This window comes from Balaenoptera musculus, chromosome 9 (assembly GCF_009873245.2).
Source record: "Balaenoptera musculus isolate JJ_BM4_2016_0621 chromosome 9, mBalMus1.pri.v3, whole genome shotgun sequence".
Taxonomy (NCBI): Eukaryota; Metazoa; Chordata; class Mammalia; order Artiodactyla; family Balaenopteridae; genus Balaenoptera; species Balaenoptera musculus.
Genome location: NC_045793.1, coordinates 82,679,881 through 82,704,947, shown reverse-complemented (window position 1 = coordinate 82,704,947; position 25,067 = coordinate 82,679,881). Strand labels below are relative to the sequence as shown.

Sequence of the window (25,067 nt, the reverse complement as noted above, 5' to 3'; positions counted from 1 at the left end):
AGAAAGTGAAATAGGTTACATATATAAACACAAGCATATTCTTTCCCCCTTTTTTGCCACTAAGGTCTGAGTGATCATGGAGGAAAATCTAGCAAATGAGAAGCACAGAGGGTAGTATCCAATAGGAATGGAAATATCAGTGGAAATGTCAAGTGTACTAAACAAAAAGAAATTGAGCAACAAGAAAATACTTGCCCTTCATTCTGCCCTTTTTTGCTGTGAAAATCCATCAGAAAGAGAAAGCAGGGAAACAAACAAAAAAAGAGGGTAAAAGCAAAGGGGGGTCACAAACAATATTTTATTCAATGACTTTCTTGAATAAAAATATTGTGCATAGATCAAAGGTTTATTTATGTACAGCTGTAGTCTGGAAGAAAAGACACATATTTTTGAAGACTGGAAAATACGTCCTGTCAATTACTACTAGAGCACCCTCTTTGTACTGTGGTTATTTCAAGGGTCTGTTTTGCAAAGTGGCTAACGCAAGTGCAATACCAATGATGCTAGCCTATAAACAGAAGCATTTACCCATCATCAAAGACCCACTAGGCACCCCCTCATTTATCAAGTGAAGAACTAGCTCATGCAAAGTTGGTGGTTGTTAAAAGACCATCATATCTATCTATCAAGTGAAAGCGGAAATATAAAGGTCTAAATTACCACAATGTACAATGAGAACCAGGACTGCGGAGAGCAAAAAAGAACTGACCGAGAAAGGAAAGAAACTGTAGTTCATGTACAATCAGAGGTAAAAGGTATATTCATATATATATGCATATATATATTTTACTTTATCGTAACAGACAAAATTTAGGTGGTTAGGAATAATTGAGTGATATGCAAAGGATATGATGGTCATTTTACTTTACTAAAGCTAGTCACCCAAAACAAAATAAAGATTAATAATGACTTGAAGTATGCACTAGTGTTAATAATTACTCCACATTCCAAATGACGCTTAAAGAAAAAACCAAACTGATCCATTTGAGTTACTGAAGACATTAATTTGAATAATTAGAAGAAAGTTAATTGCCAAACCAAAGCCAAAGACCAGTGCAATTTAATTTATTCCAACAAAGTCGACGATGTCGAGCAAAATATCATTCTTGCCAAATGCAAAAAAAAAAAAGAAAAACTTTACTACTACCAGCAGAGTGCCGTGAGTAGAGACTCTGTGAAACATTTTGTGCCAGCTAGCAGACCCTTAAAACAATAGCAACAGAGGACACAGCACTGCAATGATTCTATGAGCACAAAGCAAGGCAGGGGAGGGTGGCAGGGACTGCCAGTGAGACTGGAGTACCTGCTCATATTCTATCCATGTAGAACACTTCTTGTTCCTTGCATGTTTGGAATGGGTTACAATCATTGCTGTTGATCTGGTAATAACACCCACTAAAATGTATAAGCCATAAGCCTTGGGTATTCCAAAGTCTAGACGTATTTAAACCTCTGGTACTAGGAGATAACAAACAGACCCTGAAGTCGCTTTCACAGTACTTACATCTGGCCTGAGTTATTGTCTCTTCTATTTTGGCTTTTATATAGTAAAAACTGTAGGTTGGTAATACCAAGGCCAAACTGCAATAGAAACAAGAGAAGCATAAACACAAACAAACAAACAAAAATGAAACATAACTTAAAAAAAAAAGACACATCAAGTTCATGGAAAATCCAAAGATCTTCCTCATGGGAAGGAAAAGACATATTACTCTGACAGGAAAATGCTTTCAGCAAATAGGGTACTTAATTTGGTCTTGCCATCCAGTTCTCTACATCGTAGAGAATCAGAAGAGACACATGGAAAATAAGCTACAAAATGCGCCCATAAATCAGCTGAAGAAGAAATGTCATGGATACTGTATTTCCAGAAAACTATATTAAAATACTTTGTGGACAAAAATAGAAGAATACTAGGGCTATGTTTAAGCAAGTAATTATATCATGCCAATTGGCTATCTCCTCCCTCATGAATTATACATAATGCTACAGTGCTTGCTAGCAAATGTACACTACTAAAAATTACAAATGAAAGAAGTATTATTATCATTACTAATTACACAATGCATAAAATCATCTGAAATAGTCTGTTTTGAGGGGTTAAATACCTAATATTGTACAACTCTTTTCTAGGCAATTTCCCCCATGTCTTTTGGAAGGGAAATTCAGATTCCTTTATAGCACTTGCTCATCCAATTGGTTCTTACCCAACAGTGTAACTGTATTTATTTCAAGTTCATTAACTGTGGATATCCCATATCATTTGGTAGATTGCTGTTAGGTACAATAGGAAAAACATCTTGACTTTAATAGTTTACAAGAGCCATGGGCTACTCTAGTCCCATGGTACATGTACACACTGGAGGAAAGCTCCAGTGCAAATCTTAAGCCAAATTCTGAACATTTTAGACGCAAGGACTGTCAAACAAGCCTATCATCCAACCCTGTCTTAATATGACTGTACAAACTAAAAAGCTGACAGGCAGGTAACCGCACTCATTTTGAAGCTGGCAATTAATAAAACACACAAAATGTTGGAATTGTTAAAAGATATCAGAATATTATGCACTTTCCCGTAACAACGGCATGTGTGTAATTCTTCTACTCTCACGATGGCTGATACACATGTGCGGAACATAACTAATTAGTCCATATCCATACTTACCGTTGCAAATGGCCTCTACTATCCTTTGAATACAGAAGGAAACTAACAAACTAATGCCAAAAATGAGGTTATCTCTAAGATTCCCAATGCAACTATTATTAAAAAATGACGCTTGATTAGTGTGACCAATTGAGTTATTCAGCATTCATTTTTACAATTTAACCCCCAATTTAGCAATGCACAGAAAAATGTGTGCATTTCTAGGCTTCTGAGTATTTCTAGGCATTTGCAGAAGATCTTGTTTTAAATCACTCAAGCCTCATGTTTCCCAGGCTTTGGGGATGGATGTCCAAAGTGTAATGCTGTTATACATTTTTTTATGAGCAATATAGAACAGGACAAAATATAAAATTCCAGGTTTTTCTTCTTATGAATATATGCTAAAAATTCACTCTATGAAGAGGAAAAATGCAAGGGCTTATTTGCTACAATTTAATTATGCAGTCAAGATAGCAAAATAGGTGGATGCTTGTTACCTCCAATTCCCAAATCTTTCTCCATCATTAAGTAATTCATATACTTTCCTTATGGGAAAAGGTCAGAGAAATAAAATGTTATGTAGATTTAATGAAAATCTCCACATTCATTTTAAAGGTAACTTCCTTTAAAGGGAGGCAGAGATTAAAATTAGAATAAGCAGTGCAATTAGTCTGAAAGCAAGATGACCTTTCATGATTCACTTGCCATTTATAACATGTAGAGCAGAATTAGTGAGCATTTGAAGATTGTCTCCCACAAACGCCTCTCAAGGGAAATTAGGACGTTTTTATTGCCCTATCAGCATTTATTGCTAAGAGAAACTTCAAATTAAGACCGATAACATTACATCACGTGGCTGCTACAGTGTCACACTGTAAGCTTGGGTTACATCTCATGTACCATAAAAAATATGTGGAAACCCATGAGGAACACAATAGATGTTTTAAAACTGACATATCGAATATACATTTTATTGGCCTGCAAGTCTCAGGTTGCTATTAATAGCTATGCTTTATTTTATAGAAAAATATGGTTACACATAATTTAATGATTTTTTTCTTCAGGCAACAGTTATTTCTTCAACCTATAGCAGATAAGATCTTCAATCAACATTCTGAGTCAAGGATGCTGCCATATGCAGTTTGCTGTCTCTCTCCTTATAAAACCAACAAATCAAGTCTGCTTTATTTTCTCCCAGGGATAAAAGTCTAATAAAGCCAGTGGCCACCAGATGGATGGTACAGCCCATGCAATATTTTTGTGACTCCCATAAACATGGTTAACTTAGTTAAATGGAATATAACACACTTTTCAACTCATTTATATCACCATAAAAATCAAACTCTTCTTTAAAAAAAAGAGAACATTCTGTTAAAATAACTACTATATTTCAAAATATGTTATATCAAGTTATATCAAGGCTTAAGGAGACAGAAATCACTAAGTGAAATTTGATACCTAATTCATTAAATAAAAACACTGCCATTTTTTTCCTTCAATTTAGATGTAATATGTTGTTCTAGCTTGTTATTTGTGGATTTCTTTGTACGGAGATTCAGGGGAGTACTTACAATGGAAATAGATTTAATCTGGCTCTAAGCTGTAGATTTGTGAAGAGAATGTGTGAAGAAAACATGCAAAGGTGGTGAAGTTAGGGCTTGTTCAGAGAACAGTGGTTTGTATGGGTAGTGCAGTGCAGTGGGGGAAATGACAGGGCAGACAGGTTAGGCTAGAAATGTGTGATGTGAATTTCAGACTTGGAATCTAAACTTGGATAAAAATGGGAAGAGACTAAAGTTTTGTGAACAAGGAGAGATGTACTCAGAACTGGAGAAAAGAACATTAATCTGGCCACCTGTATTACAACTTGGTGTGTGAGGGAAAGGGGATGAATGCAGTAGACATTTGTGAGACTATTAAAAACATATTTAAGAAAGGTATAGTAAGAATTTAAGATTCCCCCAGAATATCATTATGACTGCAGTAGGACCAACCATCAGACTGACTCACTATCAGCGTCAAAAAGAAATGGTTTTTCTAACTTAGAATTTATTTGTCTAAGAAACAAAGGCAGAGAGCACTTTCCCACATGTGCATCCAACATTTCTTTTTATCATGAAATCATCGCTAACGAGACAGGGCTCCCAGATTTCCCATTGGCCGTCACACCTTTTGACAAGTTTATCCAAAAAAATGAAAGGTGGCAATAACCGTGGAAATGGAAAGAAAAATAATTACTGATGTATGTACATAAAGATTGTATATGCGTAAAGAGATGCCTAATAGAAATGAGAGAGAGAAATCAAGAGACACAAGTAAAATAAACATTCATTCTGGTGTTATTCAATAGGTTCAAAATTATGTCAAAAACTGAAAAACTGGAGAAAGACTGGCAGTTAGTGTCTCATGACATTGGTAACTGTGTGCCCCTCTTCTAGACCTAGTATGCATGCCATCCTAGCAACCCACTACAGCTCTAGGGGAATCCCCAGCGCTCTAGGCTCCCCTGAAAAGTTATGTGTATGTTCTGGGGCAGAGTGGGGAGGAGTGTTGTTTCCTCTTATTAGGAAAAGAACAGTTGAGTCCACCACAGCCTATTAAGTAGGCTACATATTAACTGTATATTAATATGTAGTTAAAGAGGCCCTCATATTTGAGTATTGCAATGGAAGTTTAGAAACTATTATTTGGATTTGACAGAATGAGACAAATTGAAAATCTAAATATTTAACTGTGTAAATATTTACAGAATGTCTACTGTGTGCCACTGACATATGAGCTGAGGATTCAAAAATAAATGAAGCAGGCAACAATCTTAGAATCTCAGAGTCTAACAGTCTTAGAACGTTGCCCTCTTAGAACTTAATAGTGAAGGAAGACAAACAATAAACAGTAGAAATAAATTTCTTTATATATGCTTCATATATATGTGTGTGTATGTGCATATCCACATATATAATATCAAATGATAATGAGGCACTTTACACTTTAGGTAGGATTACTGGGGAAGGCCTTATTGAGGTGACAAAAAAGTAAGTGAAGGTGTGAAGATGGAGTAAGCATGTGAATACCTGGGGAAAATTCATCCTAGGCAGAAATAACTTCAGGTGCAAAGGTCCTGAGGCAGAATGGTCCCGGGTTTATGAGGACTAGCAAGGAGGATAGTGCAGCTCTAAGATGAAGGTGGTTCAGTGGAGAATCTGAGAAGGTAACTTCAGAGAACTGATGGTAAATGAGGCCAGATGCTGTAAGTCCTCTAATGGTCATGACAAACTTCGGATTTTATAGAGATTAAGATAGCAAATTATTGGAGAATTTTGAGTAGAGAAATGAAACAATATAACTCAAGTATTAATAATATCACTCTTGTTATTGTGTTGTGAATAGAAATAGAGATAGGAAATGGAGATATAGATGCAAGTCGTTATGTGGTAGAAGGTCTCTTCTGATCACTTCCTATTTCACTGAGAAAAACAGAAGTAAAGACATCACCTAAATTTACTGGACTATTGAGACCAGCAGGCACTACTGAAGTACACTTAAGGTTAAAGGTCCTGAATTTTAGATGTCATCAGTCAAGGAATATTTTATTTCTCCCATTTGTAGCTGTGTGGGTGCAGTGTGGTGTTGGTAATAATTTAATTTAACCAGGATTGGGATTGGTCAAACTACTATTTGCCAAACCTGAGTATGATGCAGGGAGTTGATGGTTTGTGTAAGAGAGTGAACGTAGTAAGACCCAAAGAATTTATGCCAATAAAGAGGGGTACAAGGACATGAGGATGGCAAGGACAGTGAAAAGGTCGAAGGGGTTGATGGATTTCAGGTCTCAATTGAGTCAAAGGATTGTTGCAGTTGGACTATTAGAAGGAGGGGTTGGAAAGCTAAAATGTATTACTCTGAGAGTTGGATAAAAAAAATCTCAAATTAAGATTATGAAGGACTTGCAGTCTTAATGTTAGAGTTGTAAAACATGACCTTGGAGTAGGTAGCTAAGATAGGGGAATGACAAGATCATCAGAGGGGAGGAGATTTAAAAAAAAAAAAAAATGAGAGTTCAGGCACCAGAAAAATCATCTATGTCACTGGTATTTAAAGGGTGTCAAGGGACCTGGCCCACTTTGCAAACTATCTATTACCAGCTCATGATTAATTAAGCATAGAAATTGAGAGTAAGCATTTAGAAATTTTTATAGCAATTTGACACATGAATTTCATGTCTATGAAATGTAATAAACATTTTTTTTCCACTTGAGTTTTCATCTCTTTTAAAGTTCATTTTAGTAAACAATTTTTGTTTTATTTTATATAAGCGTGGGTATGTCTCAAATGCTTTGAGAAACACTGATCCGTGTGAATGGAGGAGAGGGTGGCAACCACGCAGAAACTGATATCTCACAGGAACGAGAGGGAGATGACTGTTCAAAGGGAGGAACGGTCCCTGGTGTGGTCTGGTGACATGAGATCCAAAGATGGGAGGTGTGAGGGAGGAGGAAGAGAGAATGAGTAACAAGAAGGGCATTTTCGTATCAGCCTCAGTAGTATGAGGCTGTAGGAAGCAGGACCACAGGGAAAGTGGTGACCTTAGAGTTAGAGCAAACAAAACAAAAAATGCCCAGCAAGTGTTGAAGAATGGAGAATTTCCAAGAAATTTTAGGGTATTAGTCTGTCCAATTTTCCAAGGTCCAGTCAATTGAAGGGATCAGGATATTACAGAATTTCTACTCATGGGATTAAATTATATCAATTGAGCGTTTTATATCAGATTATACTATGATGTAATAAGTTTCATTTTTAAGTTAATTTGCAACCTAAATGTAAGTAATGTAAACTAAATGACAGTTTAAATGAGGAGGTCAGTGGAGGTGATGACCACAAAGTAAGTAATAAATGTCAACATTTATTATTACTAACATAAATATATAAAACACCAAATATATGTATATCATGCAAGTTTTCATTTCTAAATTTTATATTTCTAGCTATTTCCCATCTTTCTCATTTTGAAAATCAGAATGTATAACTTTAATGCATTTTAATGTTGGAAAGGATAACATTTCTATTTTAATTATATTGAAAATAGCTTATGAGTATGTAAAGACAACATTCATCCACTGGAGAAATGGCTACTTAAAAATAGGCGAAAGGCACTGAACTGAATATTCTTTTATACAGCACACATATAAATAAATAAGGTTAATTACCTGTAATCTGTGCCATTGACAGGGGTCCATGTATACGTCCTGTTTCCTTTGTCTATATATCTCTAAAGAAAAAAGAGTTGGACATTGTTACCATCACTTTTTATTTGAAGTGAATTTATATGAAGAGCAGAATGCTAGGCTCTATTTATAAATTCAGTCATCATTCAATACCCTTCTTCACAAATATCTGATCTATTCTATTCTACAATTATTTATTCTGTTATGGGGGGGGTGTGTGTGTAAAGCAACATTTCAGGAAAAAAAATACCCACATAATAAATTTTAAGGACGTTTAAGTGTAAAATCTTAGTAATTTATGCCAAATTATTAACCTCAAAACTTTAAAAACATTTCCTGAAAAATAAATTTTAATAATGAAACAGGAATGAAATATTAGATAATGCTCAGATATTTCCATAGTAGGAGATGTTGAAGAGAAATTGATAATATCAGGAAATTAATGCAGTGTGTCTAGACCCAAATGTATGATTAGCACATTACTGTTCTTATTAAGCCATTATTATAGTATTTATCTATTATAAGAGACTAATTACTTAGTATCATTGAAGGTTAGAAAGACAACTATATCCACCAGGGAAAGGAAGTGAGAGCTAAATAACTTCATGGATATGAATCTTTCTTACGGAGCTACTGAACAGTAGTAAAGAAATGATCATTACTTCTTCCATTAGGTATGGTGATGACACATATGTATCTTTTAATATTTTTAGTTATCACCAGCTTCATCATCCTCATCAGAACAATAATATTGTTATTCAATATTAACATAATATTCAACAATAATATTAATATTGCTATAATATTCACTGAATATTACTTGGTGTTAGGTAATATCTAGGCATTTTACAGTCATTGTATCATTTAATCAACTCCCTGGAGTAAATGAAATACTATTCTTTTCCACAATTTACTGATGAAGAAATGAGGACTTTAGTTGGCAGAATGAAGGAGAATGTACGATGTCAAGCTCATTTTATAGCAACTACACAGTGTTGCTTCTATACATCAAATATCCCCATGGCTTTACTGAGGTGTGTGGAGGATGGGGGGGAGGGAGGGCAGGAAGTGCTCAGGAAATTTTTGGACTCCTAAAATTCATAAAAGAATTAAAAGAACTAATGTTTACATATTTATTATTACTCATAAAAAAACCATGGCAAACTAGTATTGTTCAGCAAGTTATAAAAAACAGAATATCAAAAACTGTGTTGGATTAGAGAAATAAACATACAAAACACTACTTTCTTCAATATGATTAATAGGAAAAGTCTATGGGTGGATATGGGTCAAAAAGAAGAATTTACAGTAAATTGAAGGAGAGAAATATCAAAGTGACTGAATAAACAGAAAATTGATTTGTAAGTGGAAAAAAGAACGTGCAGGTCCCAGAGTTCTTGTTGGCAGAACAAGATGGAGAAGCTGGCAGAACTGCTGAATGCTTTACACCTTTCCTCTGAAAAGTGAGGTGGTAAACAGCATGGCTAAAGTCTAAGTAAACAGAGTTGGCGTGTCAACAAAGACGGAAACTGGTGTATACCCCCCCTTGGGTTCTGGTAATAGGGACTCCTGATGATATTAAAATGAGAAAAGGCACGTGTTAATGAAGTACTGTATTTAGATCCTAGCTCCATCTTAGGGAAAGCTCTGCTGAGAAATTCAGGAGAAATGTTACACTTAAAACGGATGGGATTGTGAGGAAACGGACATAAATTATACATAAAAGCTTAAATTAAGTTTCCAAGCTTTATTTTTCCAATCCTCAAACATACGAATGTGTATTTATTCCACATGTGACTGATAATGAATAGACACACTTCTCATATACACGGAGTTTTTCCACATCAATATAAAACAATACAAGTGTTACCTAGCTGTACCAGTGATTTTATGGCAGTAGCTGTGTTATCTCTTGATTTAATTTCAGGTTTAAATTCAGGGCAATAGTGCATAGATAGTAAAAGAAGATAAATGAAGCCAGAAACAAGTTAAGAAACAAACAAAAAATTAATATATGGAACTCAACAAGCTGCATGCACAAACCATACAAAACATACAGCTATTAAATACTAACTTCAAATTTGTATGACTGAAATGGCCTAAAAGAACATGGCAAACATCATATTGTGTATTCTATTTCTTATACTGGTTAAAAAACAAAAAAAAAATGGAGACATAAATATAATTTTCGCTAACCAACAAGGACCTACTGTATAGCACAGGGAATTATATTCAATATTATGTAATAACCTATGGGGAAAAGAATCTGAAAAAGAATATATATATATGTGTGTATATATATGTATGTATAACTGAATCGCTGTGCTGTATACCTTAAACTTACATGATATTGTAAATCAACTATACATCAATTAAAAAAATTAAAAAATATAATTTTCAGGAACATATTGTAAATGATAGAAGAATACATCAAGAAATCTAAAGCAACATTTTATAAAAATTTCAGAGTTAAAAACCTTATTAAAAATATCCCTCCAGCAAAGAGTGCTTTAAACAATTTTTGTTTTCTAGAAACATCCCTTTTTATGAATAAATATTGCTTTACCACTAATATCAATGATCATTATTAATATATACATTTTTATTTAAGAATAAACCTGACTTAATTCTTACCTCATCTTGAGATTTAACCAGGGTTCTGAATGTTTTTTCTCCGCTTTCTCCATCTATCATTTTATTTCGAATCTAAGGGAAATTGAAACAATTACTTTATAGCAGATACTAAATTGACCTACTGAAGTGTGGAAATATTCTTTTAAAAGTTACCACATCATTATTTTACATCATCTTAAAATGATAAAAACATTCTTAATGAAATATTTTCAACCAGTCATTAATTTTTGAAATGTAATGAATAAAAGTGCTCAATTACTTTATGGGATTGATGGAGGGGAAATTGAGACTTGAGAGGTTAAATATTATTACAGTTACTCAGTGGTATGAGAGTCCAGAAACCAAGCTCTTCACCATTACATGATCCTACTTTATCCTGTCAAAATACTTTACAACAAATATTCATTATTTACCTAAAACATCCCAGCACTATGCCTCAGTCTAAGGTAACGATGATAAATAGATTCTCTTGTTCTACATTGAGGGAGTAAGGTTGTAAAATGTGTACAGCAAGTACAAGTTAAAACACACTGTGACAAACTGTAAAAGAAATACGGTGGCCTTTGAATAGATAAGAGAAGGAGTTAATTCATCTGAAAGAATCTTAAAAATCTCTGCTCTGGAGTGCAAGAGCCAGGTTCAAATCCTGTTTCTGCTACTTACTAGCTGAGTAAATGGAGATAAGCTATTTAACCTCCTGTACCTCAAAAAGATCATCAGTACAACAGATATAATAATAATAACAATAACAATGTACCTATTCAAAGGCTTTTGAGAATCCATGACTGACACATATCATGTACTCAATAAATGTTATTATTCATGATTATCCCTATTATTCTGGAAGGCCCTCTCGGAGGAAGTGGCATGCAATTTTGGTTTTGAAATAAAATAGAAAATTTCTGAGTATAGAGTACTAAGACAAACATGGCAGCTTCTTTCCTCATGTTGCTTATTGGGTGGTTGGATGATTAAATTCCCTGCGACTTTTCTTCCATCTCTATGGCAACGTCCCCCTCTCTATGTTTTTTATTGAAATTTACAAGTTACATTTGTATTGAGATACTGAAAATAACTCTACCTGTGGAAGGAGAAAGAAAAAAACTAAGGGCACACCCAATTTAAAATATTTATTCCTTTTCATAGGATCTTTCGGATGAGAGAGCCCAGGATCTAGAAATTTTTAAAGATAAAAAACATTCATCTTTGTGTGTATAGTACCAAAGACAGAACCAACACAATGAAGCTGCTCAACAGATCCCTGTAGACTGGAAGAATACCAGCATCTGACCTGAGGGTGTCGTTCAAGCTGACTGATTGCACTCACCTCCACTTTAATATCATTCTCTAATTCTGCATCAAGGAAATCCAAAGTTACTGGCTCCTGAGATTTGGGGTTCTACACAGAAAATAGTAATTAAGCATATATGACATTGTAAGATGACGCTGTATATAGAATAACTCAATAGATATTTAAATATGAAATTAATTCCATAAAAGTTACTTACCTAAGGTATCTTAAACAGTTGACAAAATAATTATATAAAGGTATATTCTCTCATATATATTTTAAAATAATAATAAGTAGGCTAGGGATTTGAGCTTTAAGTACAGCAGACAAATTTTAATTAATCACCAACTGAAGAGTTTTGAGTCCTGTGTTAGATAGGACATTTATAATCACAAATCCTGTGGCAATATGACTTCTGAAGATCCACTTACAGCTTTTTATCTTTAATTGGGATGTGAAAGGAGCAAAATGCAGCCATGTGGATAACATATTTGGCAATAAAACAAAGGCAATATGTAAGTAATATACATTATTTGTATTCCATAAAAAATAAAATTATATGAGGGAAAATGTTTTAAAAATGTTTGCATTTGCTAAGCAAAACAAACTCTTCTAAATTTATTTTTCCTTCTTCAAATGCATAAAGAAAAGATGCAAGTTTGCTTCATGTATTTGAAACACAGAAATTTTACAATATATTTTAATGAGTCAAATTAAGTCAATTTTGTAAGATAAAATTTATGGTAAAGTCATAAGGATTTTAATAAAGATTAGCTATTGTGATTGAAGTCTAACTTGAATAATAACCCCTAGGTTCACTAAATACTGTTTTCCTGCCCTACACGTCCTACTGCTACTTCTTGCTGGTGTGTAATAAGAAATCAACTTCACTATGGAACAGGCAGATTATTTACATAAACATATCAAATGAAACTGTTAACCTGGTAAATTCACCTCACATGACATTTAAAAAATTTCTCAATCATAAAATGAGGATATCAAAATATTTGATAAACAAAAATATACTATTCTCTTATAACACTTACTAAGTAATGTAACATGCCATAGTAGAATTTCAAAGTTCACTAGAACATAAAATCATAATAGGTGTCTATCATTTTACAACTGTAAAAATTTAGAAACTGGATTTTTAATATTTACTAAAATAAATACCATCAATATACGATAACTAATTAGATAGAAGTAATAAATAAATAGAAATTATGTTGTATTAGTGCAAGGTCACTGGAATTTTAAAAATTTCAGGCTCACACGTTCTTCCAAAATACGTTCAGATCATCATTATTTTGAACACTGTTTTAGTAGGGCTGACTACCCAACACAATGCCAATAATTAAAAATGTATTAAAATTAAACATATTTATTTCAAATGCTAAATGACACAGTATAAGAAGCAAATACTCTTTGGAAAAGTAATATTTTATAAGAAAAAAATAAAAATCAGCATTGAAAATAATTCTAGTCCTCTGTTTAAAAAACAAAACTGAGAAAGTTTCTATCCAAAGGATACTCTAAAGCTGACAAATTATTCTGAATTGCTTATTTAAAGTCTCATGAAATAAATTATCTTTACACAAACACCCTCACATCAGTGTTAAAATTTTAACTCACCACAAAACAAAGTCAAAATAAAATGATAAAATATAAACATAAATAAGAATATTATCTTACATGCAATGGATAATGCATAGCATGACCAGACCCAAACAGCATGCATGGAGGAGGCATTATCAGGAAGAATTGGCAATATGAAGATCACGTCCCAATCCAACATACAAAGACACAGACAGGAAAAGGAAATCATAAAAGAAAAATGTCAATGCATCACTTGTACTTTTTAAATGGCAATCTGGCTGACCATTTTTTAAAAGACTCATTACAGGTAGAGTGATTGAAAAATTCAAAAGCAACTCTTCTCATCAGAAAGCACCAAGACAGGCTTGAGAACTGGAATCCAGTCCCTGCACTCCCAGTACTTTTGTTTGATGTTTTAAATATCTAACAATTCTCATTTGTAAAATTTGAATATCAACTGATATAAAGGCCATACCATTTGTGGAACTAAAACAAAAGGCACAAGGCAATGTTGTTAAATTTTAAATTGAAATAATTTGTAGTTGGTATTATTAAAAATACTACATAGCTCAAAAAATATTTTCCAAGTTCAGACGTCTTGTGTGGTTGCTAGTTTGCCATTTGGAGTTTCCTTGGAAGGAAAACAAAAATAAAACAAACCATTTTTCAGGTTGTTTATTTTTAAATTATATCACAATATTTACATGCAATATTTGAAAGTATGGCAAAACTAAAAATTCACTAAAATGTACATGACTGCAATGAGTATGATCCAAGGTAATCCACAAAAAGAAACATGCAAGAGGAGTAACATAAAACAATTTAATAAATCAAGAAAAGACATAAACATAATTTTAACCTCTACAGGAATCACAAAAGAAATGGAGACTGATGCAACAACACGAAATTCAGATTGTCATGGAATTGTAGAGCTAGAAGGAAACTGAAGCTTCTATTAATCCATTGGCTCTGTACTTTAGAATTACCTGGGAATCTTTAAAACTATTTCAGAAGCCCGGCTCCCATCCCTGGTCAAATTAAATCAGAATTTTCAGGAGATGGAGCTGGGGATCAATATATGTATTCAATTTCCTAGGAATATACTGTGTAGGATAGGAAACAATTATAAGTTTAATCTTCCTGCTTTTCAGATGAAGAAACTGAAGTACTATGGGGTTTAGTGAACTACTCAAGGATATAGTGTTGGCTATAAGTAGAACAAACTGGAACTCAGTTCTACTAATTCATAGCTTAATGATCTCTTAATATCACACTACCTCTCCATTATAATGTCACCAACTTTTTAAAAGAAATGATAGGCTGTAATAGAAAACCTTAAGTCATATTGAACTTTCTCTGAAATTTTGAAATGCTCTTGCTAAATTCTACTAAACTATAGGAAGTATCCTGCTGATTATTTTTTTTTTCCTGCTGATTATTTTTAGTGCACTTATAGAAATAAGCATACATAGAATAATGTTTAAATATGCTGCCATCAGAGAAAAGATTTTGCAGTAAGTTTGCCAGATAATATTTAGTTGCAATTTTGGACATTTTTAATTAGGTGAAGGGAACTTCCTCTAACTGCTAATCTGAAAATACACTTAGAAATCCAAAGAAATTTTGGGTTAAATTGTGTGGTTTATAGAAATTATATAATAGAATTCTATTTTTATTTCCACTAAGGAGTTAATTTTACAAGCAAATTGTTAGGATTACATGGATTTGACACTAACTTCACAATATTTAATAACAAATTTATTTTTTAGAAGCCATTTAATTGCGATTACTCTGATTATCATTTGCTAGCAATCTTTAGTCAGCAAATGCATACCCTCTGCCATTATTAATAACATTTTTGCTCTGGTTTATTGAGAAATGATGCTCATCTCCATCTCATGCTCTGGAAGCTTGCTGTCAGGAAAGGCAGCATTAATCATATGCTTTTAGGAAGAGAAGCTTAATTGCAACTCTGATTTAGCAAATTTGAAGGCACTGCTAACTTCATTCACAGTTACCTGAACATTGGGTCTCCTTTTTCTTAAATTAATTGTTGGTATACCTACACCAATAGGCTGAAGCAACAGAAAGATGGTAATTCATCATACTACATATCAACATGGGTAAGCATTCTATCCTATCATCAATTTTGGTCAGTTATTTCCTCGATCAGAAACAGGTATCATCAAGTTCATGATGAGTCAATAAATGAAATGAAAGTTCAAAAATATTTTTAGTGAATAAAATATGTAATGCTAGTAAAAATACTCAAACTTTTTTTTTAGCAAAATGACTAATGTTTTCCTTTTATTCCTAGGGGAAAAAAAAGTGAGAATGTAGGAAATCAGAAAGATGGTTTGTCTCAGACAACTTCTTTGCTGATTTTATTTTATTTTTGGCCGTGCCCCACAGCTTGCGGGATTTTAGTTCCCCGACCAGGGATCGAACCCAGTCCCACCGCAGTGAAAGCGGCGAGTTCTAACCACTGGACTGTCGGAGAATTCCCTATGGTGATTTAAAAAAAGGAAAAAACAGGAATTCTTTAGAATGCATATGATTCAAATGTGTTAAAATATAAATACGATAGGATATTAAAAAGTCAGTCTTCAACGCTTAAAATTTGTGCCTTTGTTAGTGACATCAAATGTTACATCTATGGAACAAATGGAGAATTCAGTCATAACACTGTAGGTTTATTTTAAATATGGACTTCTAAAATGTAAATTATGCACAATTTCCTATACAATAACTATTTCTTTAGACTGATAAAAATGAGGTATTAATAAGTATACCTAATCTGGTTATTTCATTGAAACACAACGGAGGAACTCTCAAATGCATTTTGGAATAAAGGAGGATACATAATTCAGCATTGTCAAAATGTGGTCATGGTGGATACTTTGAAAAGTCTCTCTGAGAAGATAAGTAATGATTCTTCAGAAAATTAGATGTGCAAAAGATTCATAGCTACTTTATTTTCTGATATTCTTGCCTTTAGGACACTTGTTCTGCCTTCTATAAACTTCAAAATTGTACTGAAACAATGTGAATTAAGATTACAGTTTCAAGAAGAAAACAAAAGGCATTCAGCAAAGGATACCTGCGTAAGATTAGACTTTGATCTTGTTAAATAATAATGGGTACTATGGAATGTAGCATTATTTTCCTTTATTTCTACTGGTGAATTTTGGATGAAAAAATTAAGATTAATTTTGTTAGTATATTACTCTAACCATATTGGTCCTCTGTATTTGTCAATTTCTAAAACAACTATCTTATACTATATCATCCTTTATCAGGTTCTTGTATCTCTCTGTATAGCAAGTACTGTCACCCACAAAAAGAAATTATAATATTTAACCTGTTAATGATGAGAATTGATAAGCATATTTAATTCACAAGCATGAATTTCAGAAAAAAATAATACATTGACTGTTCAAACATTTTATTTTTAATGGTTTTCTAAAACAATATTTTTTCTAAAAGTTTTTTCTGTTGCACACTTGCTTATAATAATCTCCTATATTAAAAATATGAAAAGCTAACATAATCCTGAAGAAAAATCACCTGGGCTTTAATGAGAATTTCTAAAGAATTTCTAAAGAATTTCTATTTTCTTTGTAACTTTATGAATTTTAGTAAATTGATTATTCCAAATATGAGTCAAATATATGTTAACAGCATTCAAATAGTAATAAAATACTTTTTACATAAATACTGATTATTAGTACAAGAATGTAGAAAAGGGGAAAAACCTTTTCAAATAATTACCTCTAAATGATGGTTTTATATATATACATCATATGTGATTATTCTAATTATTCTTTTTTATTATTTTGTCTATGACATATTTTAGTTCTTTCTGGGGAAGGAGTTAAGACTTACAATCATAAAATGTCCAACTATGTAAAAGTTGGGATCCTTCACACCCTTCAGCACATTACATTATTACTGCATTTAAATCACTTTACTTACGGGAATATAATTTAAAATACACTGGATATACAAACATAATACAAAATATACTGTAAATGTTAAAAACTCTTAAAAAGACTTAAAAATTTTCAATTATGGAAAAATCATAGAATGATTAGCCAATCATAAACAACTCTGAGAGGAACTTAATATGACATGTTTTCAAAGAGCTGTGATAGACTAATAATAATGTGAAAATATGCTTATACCACATTTACAATAAAATAACAACTTTAAAAATAATGCAGGGTGATCAGCAGCTATATATGATTAGCAAATATTTAGATCATGATGGATTTTATATGGAAATAAGTTCCAAAGTGAGAAATAAAATATAGACATTAATTATAACCATTCAATATGTTTTTACATTCAATATTAATGGTTCTTAATTATTATTTTTTTGAACAGTTTTTAATGACCCAACTGTGTGTGTGTGTGTGTGTGTGTGTGTGTGTGTGTATGTGTATGCACATACATACTTATATGTGTCCTAAAACATCACTAACATTAAATCTCCATGCCTGGGGAGAAGGAAATAATATGCATAAGTCTGTATATATTTCCATCCAGCATGGTTTAAAGTATCCTTAATATTATCTTCAAAGTTAAACAATAACTTGAAGATGCTTATAAATTAAAAATACATAAGGTTTTGCCAATTTTACTTCTGGATAAATAAAGTTTTTTACCTGTGAAGCATTAATGAAAAGTGAAATGAGTTGGATGAGACATTTAGGAAAGTATTTTAAATCTTGGGAAAATAGGCCTGAAGATTAGGATAAAATGGTTCATGTATGGAATTTTATCACTTCCACATAACTCCCTGATTAATAAACCCTTCCCACTTCTGAAGCCCATCCCATTTGAGTTTTTCTTTTTGAATTTCATACATATCTTTATAAGCCTGGCAGATGGAAAGGAGAGATAATTACCAGAAAAAAAAAGGGCAATGCAAATGGCCTACGCATAGAGGAACATGAATAATGCTCTCAAGTTCACACCTATCCAGGCCATCTCCTTCACCACCTTACAGCCTAATCAAAATACCAAGTGGGATGTGTGAAGCTCAGGCCCAGGAGGTGATAATGGCTGCCTTTGAGATAGGAATATTGGTTAGCTGGATAGTGGATAGAAACATTTCAGAACTAAACAGGTAAGAGAAAACGAAAACTGTTTTCACACCTTCATATATTATAAACTGTGGTCTTGTCATTGATTAACGTTACAGGTATAATGTTCCTTTATACTTAGTGCTGTATAGTGAATTTAAAAATGACGAGCCTTTTAAGAACATTAATCATTAATTTTACAGAACACTAATCATTGTAAATAAATTATATACATACCTTTGGCTGAAGATTTGGATGTAATAAAACATAACCATTAGGATCAATTGCAAAATAATAGCCATTGGGGCACAGCTGAAAAATAATAAGAAACAACCTTAAAGATTCCTGAGTCGCAATCAGAAATCCACATTCTTTAAAAAAAAACTCTTAAATACATATTTTAAAGCATAAAGAAAGATAACATGATATCTTTACACTCTTTTAAGAATCCTTTTAAATATTTAATTCCTTTGCTAAGATAACGGCACAAAATTTTTGAGAGTTCCTTGTAAGTGCTTTAAAAACAAGCTAAATTAGTACAGAGTTTTAAAACAGAAAAGTTACCAAAAGAGTAAATTGCATCTTACTGTAAAACGTGGTGTCAGTCTTTTAATATCTTCCAAAGACACATCAACTCCCATCACACCAAGAATCAGCTGGTTCTATAATAAGATAGCAAAAGGCAGTGTATTTTCTACCGAAAATTTACATATTTCTACACAATTATTATATACGTTCATCCTTCTGCTTGACAATGGTTGTATTCCATACTAGCTTAAACATATATATATGTAAGGGTGAGGCACTTTCGGTATCAACTTGCAATGATTCTCAGCTTTGATTATATTCCCACAACTGTATCATTATTATTTAGCTTAAGACGTGAAATCTTGATGATTAAAGCTAAAATACAAAAGATATATGAAATTTTAAATTTGATACTTTTTGTACTAATACTTATTTTAATTGCTGTACAGTCAGCAACAGTCAGCAGCTGTAGGGGTGTGTGTGTGTGTGTGTGTGTGTGAGTGTAAACTAACTTTTTGGTATGCTATGATTAAGAAATCACAAAAATGTCCAGTTTAAAGTTAATTAGGCAATATGGAATGAGAAAACCATGGATTTTTGCTGCTGATAATACCTGTGTATACGTGAAAAGTACAATATGTGACCTTATTTGTAATAAAATAGCAGAAATTCTTCCAATACTATTTCTGGTTGCTGCTAACTTCTAAATACCAAACAATGGGCATCACAGTTTTAGTTGCAAATCAAAAAGGCCATGTGGTAAACTGTTATCATAATCTTCTATGGGACATAGGATGTGAATGGTGTTAAAATTTAGAATCAGGAATTTTCGTCTTAAATGTAATTATATAAATTATAAAATAAATCAAAATGTTAAAAAGAAAATCATAAAATCCAGTTAATAGTTATCACAAGAACATTTTAAATTTTGTGTAGGTGCACATAGAACGAGAAAGTCATGTCAACAACTGTGCTCTTTTCCCATGAACCAACCCTAGTCTGAGCAAATACCCCAAATTTAAGCATTCCCTTAGATAATCTACATGAGGACTTAAGAGAATTACTCCTTCCTGAGTTATGATGACTAGAACCAGCAGATAGTTAAGAATGGTAATGGGCCCCCAAAGAGGAATAACCAGTGTTTTCTATGGCCACATTATTAAAATAAGGAGTTCCACTGACATTCATAATAAGTGAAAAAGCAACACTTTAGTGCAACCGACTTCATTATATTATAAACTGGAAATAAATTTCCCTCAAATCAGGAATGTCAACCAAACTATAAAATGAGTATTTAGCATTAAAAAATCTTAACTTCTCCCACATTCTTAAATTCCTTCTTATGTAAGCTAAGAAACAGAAATGTAAACCTACTTTTCAATCAAAAGTATTTTTAAAAAACGAAACAATTTAACAAGTACAAGAGACATATTTTTCAAAACTTGTAGAACTTCAAGTTGGTAGCATTATATTACATTGACAATATTACCAGCACTATAGAAATCAAGATTTTTAATGAAACTCATTAAGTATTTTTCCTGAATCTTAAAAAAAGAGAAAAAAAATGAGAACTATTCATTTAAATCAGATCTTTAAGTTACATGACAATTAAAAAAACTATCCTTTGAATGTAAGTTGGAGGAGGAGTGATTCTAAAAAGGTACCTATACACCTGATACAAACATCACCATGGTTTTTTTCTTTGGATTTTTCTTTCTGAACTCCAAGGATATCTTAGATGCATTTAAAAATGTGCACACAATAGTACTGCCCATTTATCATGTAATTACTCCTGGAGTTCTGAACTTGTGTTCTCATCAAGTCATAGTTAAATAGAGTTAAGCTGAATCTTGGCTCTGGGGAACTGAGAACTTGACCTGCATTTCCTTTTTCCCAGGTGGTTATCACATAGGCAGCTGCTGCCTTTTACTTCCCGCCTCACGAGACAGTTACATTGTATGTATTTCCTTATAGAAATATCTTATCCACACTGAGCTTCAACGTCATAGCTTATCATTTATTATTATTAATTTTATCAATTAACTTTTAACCTTTAAGTTTGTCTTATTTTCATTTTGGCCGGTTATGTTGAAGACCGGAAGAGTTCCAGTAATGACAAGTCCCAGTTCCTTAAAATAGATTCAGAGAGAAAAGTCAAATTAAAATTACAATTTAAACTTTATCATTCTGCATTAGTTTTTGATATCTGACAGTGCATTTTAGTTACTTTATAAACAGCCACAAAAAAATTAGTAATTGATTTTGAAAGCTTACTTTTTAAAAAGGCAATGAAATGTCTTAGAAATAAGCAGGATCTAGTAGGCAGTTCTTTAAGCACTCAACATCTAAAATAATACTCTTAAGAGAGCATTGCAAATAACTATAAAAATCAAATTACACTAAACATTTCAGTAACCCTGCCCCTCCACTCTTTTTTTCATAGTGAGTGATAGTTCTCCTAATATCAGGGACCACCATGAGCAGAGTGATATTAAAATATTGTTTCAAATGATTTACTTAACCTTCCTTTCTTTTTGCTTCATTCTTAACTTTTTCATGCCCTAAGCCAAAGGCTTCATGCTAAACCACAGATGTGTAGCAGAATAACATTATAAACAGAAAAAACATGCTACTGATACTGCATCTCTGGGATATTCTAGGTAAGTATACTATGATGTTCAAAAGAAGCAATATTGCTTCTAAATACTCTCCAAAATAAATAGTGATTTTTGACAAAGTGAAATGATGCAGACAAGACAACTGCAAGCATCAAATATGAAAGTCCAGTCATGAAGCCTTTTAGTATAATAAAAATAATCACATACTGTTACTCAGCATGTAGATAGTTTCCTATGTTACATGAATCCACAGAGATTAGTTGGAATAAACTAATTTTCAGGTCAGAGGTTGCTTTTTTATGACTGTCATCTGCAACAATTATATTTCTTTTAACACTATTTCATGTCAAAACTACATTTTCAACAAAATTACTCTTTAAAATAATTTAAAAATTATTGTTGAAAATTTTGAATTTGCTGAGAAAATATTAGTAATCTTTTTGTGAATAGTGACCCCAAATCCAAATCTCATGACTCCTGTTCTAATTCTAGAAACAGCACGGTCTTATAAAGAAAATGGCTTAGGCTATGGTTTATTATTAATTATACATGTGGGAAGCTCAAAAACAATGGGAACTGAATTAGTGCGGATGGACAATCATAGGCTTTCAGCAGAACAAGATATCAAATTGTTTGGAACCAAGAAAATTAAAATTAAGGAAATGACTACACGTAGTTGGCTGTATGATATACATGTTGGCTTTCTACTTAATCCTAAGGAAGAACATGTGACCATGAAAAATCCTTAATTGAATATGCAAATTAATATTTGCAATGAAAGCTTTCCACCTCAAAGAAAGGCAGATTACAGATAACTTAGAAACCTAGTATCCAAAAGACACCAAAATCCACGGATGTTCAAGTCCCTTATATAAAATGGGTAGTATTTGCATATAACCCATGCACAACTTCCCATAGACTTCAAATTATCTCTAGATAACTTATAATACCTAATACAATGTAAATAGTTGTAAATACAATGTAAATGTTATGTAAACAGTTGCCAGTGCCTGGCAAATTCAAGTTTTGCTTTTAAGAACTTTCTGAAATTCTTTTTCCCTGAATGTTTTCAATCTGCAGTTGGTTGTGCCTACAGACATGGAACACACGGATATGGATGACCGACCGTACATGTATACGCACAGTTTTAAAAATGGTAGCACGGTATAAGATAAGGTATATATGGGTGCTCTTTTTTGTTGCATAACTTTTACATTTACACAGAATACCATAATTTGCTTCTCAATATGGTAATATGTGCCCCCCAAATGAGATACTAGTCTTCTAACATATTAGACAAAATTATGGATGAACTTATTTGTGCCTGACTTCCATTTTCTCCCTCTTTCATTAAGTAGACCAAAAAAATTGTACTCTATTCCAAGGCACTGTGCAAGTCTCTAAAAAAGAGAAATAAAATAAGATTTCTGCCTCCTGGAATTTATTTGATGTTTAGTTTCTAGGGTGCAACTCTTTTCATCTCTCTAACATAAAGAGCCTCACTTTGTCTCCCAAATAAAATGAACCCTCCACAATTTTGTCCCAGTCTTGCTTCTGTTCTCATCTCCCATTATCTCCACAAGTGACTGAGGTATCATTCTTTCAATATACCCGGCACTTCTCCAGTTTTCATACTGCACCTCCCTTCTCTGATTTCACTACTCATCACCAATTTTAGAAACCTTACCTAGACTCATATATTTAGCTAACATGACACCATCTTTTTAACCTCACTCTACTCTATCCCCAAATATATGGCCCTCTTTCTTCTGATTTCCAGAGCTCTCTTCGTTTTTCTCATTATATTCATTACATTTTGTCTTGGATAATTTTTACCTTTTTCTTCTTAAAACAACTGTTAATTTGACCAGCATATATTTTGAATCTGCTATGTGCAGAGATTATAAACAAATACTTAGAAATGAAAGATGGGTCACTTTTTATTCTCAAGTCAGTAAAAAGAATGCTCTGTATATCCACTGACTAGACAATTCATTTGCTTCATTTGTTTCCTTTTTTTTTTTTTTTTACATTTAGTTTCAGCTGGTGGAACAGCATATTTAGAACCCAAATCTCTTCCTAAAGTCATTTGTGCTATCAGTAAAAACCTCACCAACAAGGCAGACATGCTGGTTAATGAACTTCTGGTCATAGGAAATACAACAGGGCATACTTATTGACTCCTCCTATCATACTTTGTCCTGTGATGGATTTGGATACGTGAAACATTTTGACCATAGATTTAGTTGACCATGTGACCTTAAATAAATATGTGATGTCAAGAAGGAACACTGGACAGTAATTTTAGCGAGGGCTTGAGGTAAGCAAGCTTCACTTTATCTTTCTCAGCACGCAAGGCTGCTGCTAATAGTGCCTAGTTTTCTTCTAACTTCCTGTGTATGTTTATTTTACAAGAACCAAATGATAAGTAATTCTAAATGGATTGCATTCTGCCCTTTGGGTTCATCATTGCATTCAGAAAAGTAGTATCAGCATATAATTGAACTCCAAGTAGGAAAAGGGGTTATTGAATTAGCATTTACTTTTCAGGGCTTAATATTTTAAGTCTCTCCAATATATTACATTAGTAAAATTCTTAATAAAGTCTTCTCTAATTAAGTTAAGCTTATGAGTAAATCTTAAATATGATAATTACTATTGATAACTTTCATACCAGGAAAGTAAAAACCACATTAAAACATGATTTCCCAACTTCGGCCCTATTGATATTTTGAGCTAGATAATTCTTTGTTGTGTGTGTGTATGTGTGTGTGTTGGGGGTGTGTGTGACTGTTTTGTGCATTGTGTGGGATGTCTAACAGCATCCCTGGCATCTATTCATTGGATGCCAGTAGCAACCCCTCCCTATTCAGTCATGACAATCAATAATACCTATGGATATTTCCAAATGACCTGAGGGGCAAAATTACCACCAGTTGAGAGCCAATGCTTTGAAATTTGATGGCGTACCTGTACTAAAATTTCTATTGTGTAGTGGACAGATTAACATGTTTTTATTTGTTATTTCACACCAGATTTGATCACTCCAATGGCTATTTCCATAAATATTTGGGGTTGAATCTAAAGCAAGAAATTATATATGAAGAGGTGGTTAGGTTTGTGATTGTTCCAGGATAGGGTAAGATACTTTCTATTTAACTGCATGTACTTCTGACTTTTGTTGAGTCTGGTTTGAGATATGGAGGATATACATGCTTCTGCTAGCTGAAGTCTATTTTAAAAATACCTTCTTCACAATTCTTGTTCAAAATCTGCAGTAATAGGTACTAATTCATGTGACTTTAGTATTTTTTTTACATAAAAATTCAAAAAGTTATCAAAATGGTCTTAAATTCAAGATTACAGGTTTGAAATTCTACATCCTCAATGGCAACTGAAAAATAACACTTCACATCTGTGGTTCTCCACTACACATAAGTCTACATT

The 25,067-nt window shown here is 32.8% G+C and overlaps 1 protein-coding gene across 7 annotated transcripts in view; it reads right to left on the bottom strand.

The window, feature by feature from the left end:
• Nucleotides 1-25,067, bottom strand: part of CACNA2D1 (calcium voltage-gated channel auxiliary subunit alpha2delta 1) — a 496,257-nt gene that overhangs the window by 45,795 nt on the left and 425,395 nt on the right. For 2 of the 7 annotated variants that reach the window (XM_036863210.1, XM_036863211.1), the window contains 9 exons: nucleotides 21,054-21,131; nucleotides 19,062-19,136; nucleotides 18,712-18,786; nucleotides 15,406-15,462; nucleotides 11,828-11,899; nucleotides 10,501-10,572; nucleotides 7,849-7,910; nucleotides 1,505-1,581; nucleotides 196-216 (listed from right to left, as the gene is read on the bottom strand). In XM_036863210.1, coding sequence (XP_036719105.1) covers nucleotides 196-216; nucleotides 1,505-1,581; nucleotides 7,849-7,910; nucleotides 10,501-10,572; nucleotides 11,828-11,899; nucleotides 15,406-15,462; nucleotides 18,712-18,786; nucleotides 19,062-19,136; nucleotides 21,054-21,131 — 589 coding nt within the window. The remainder of the gene's footprint in view (nucleotides 1-195; nucleotides 217-1,504; nucleotides 1,582-7,848; nucleotides 7,911-10,500; nucleotides 10,573-11,827; nucleotides 11,900-15,405; nucleotides 15,463-18,711; nucleotides 18,787-19,061; nucleotides 19,137-21,053; nucleotides 21,132-25,067) is intronic. The other 5 variants (XM_036863212.1, XM_036863213.1, XM_036863214.1 and 2 more) reach the window with 5 other exon arrangements.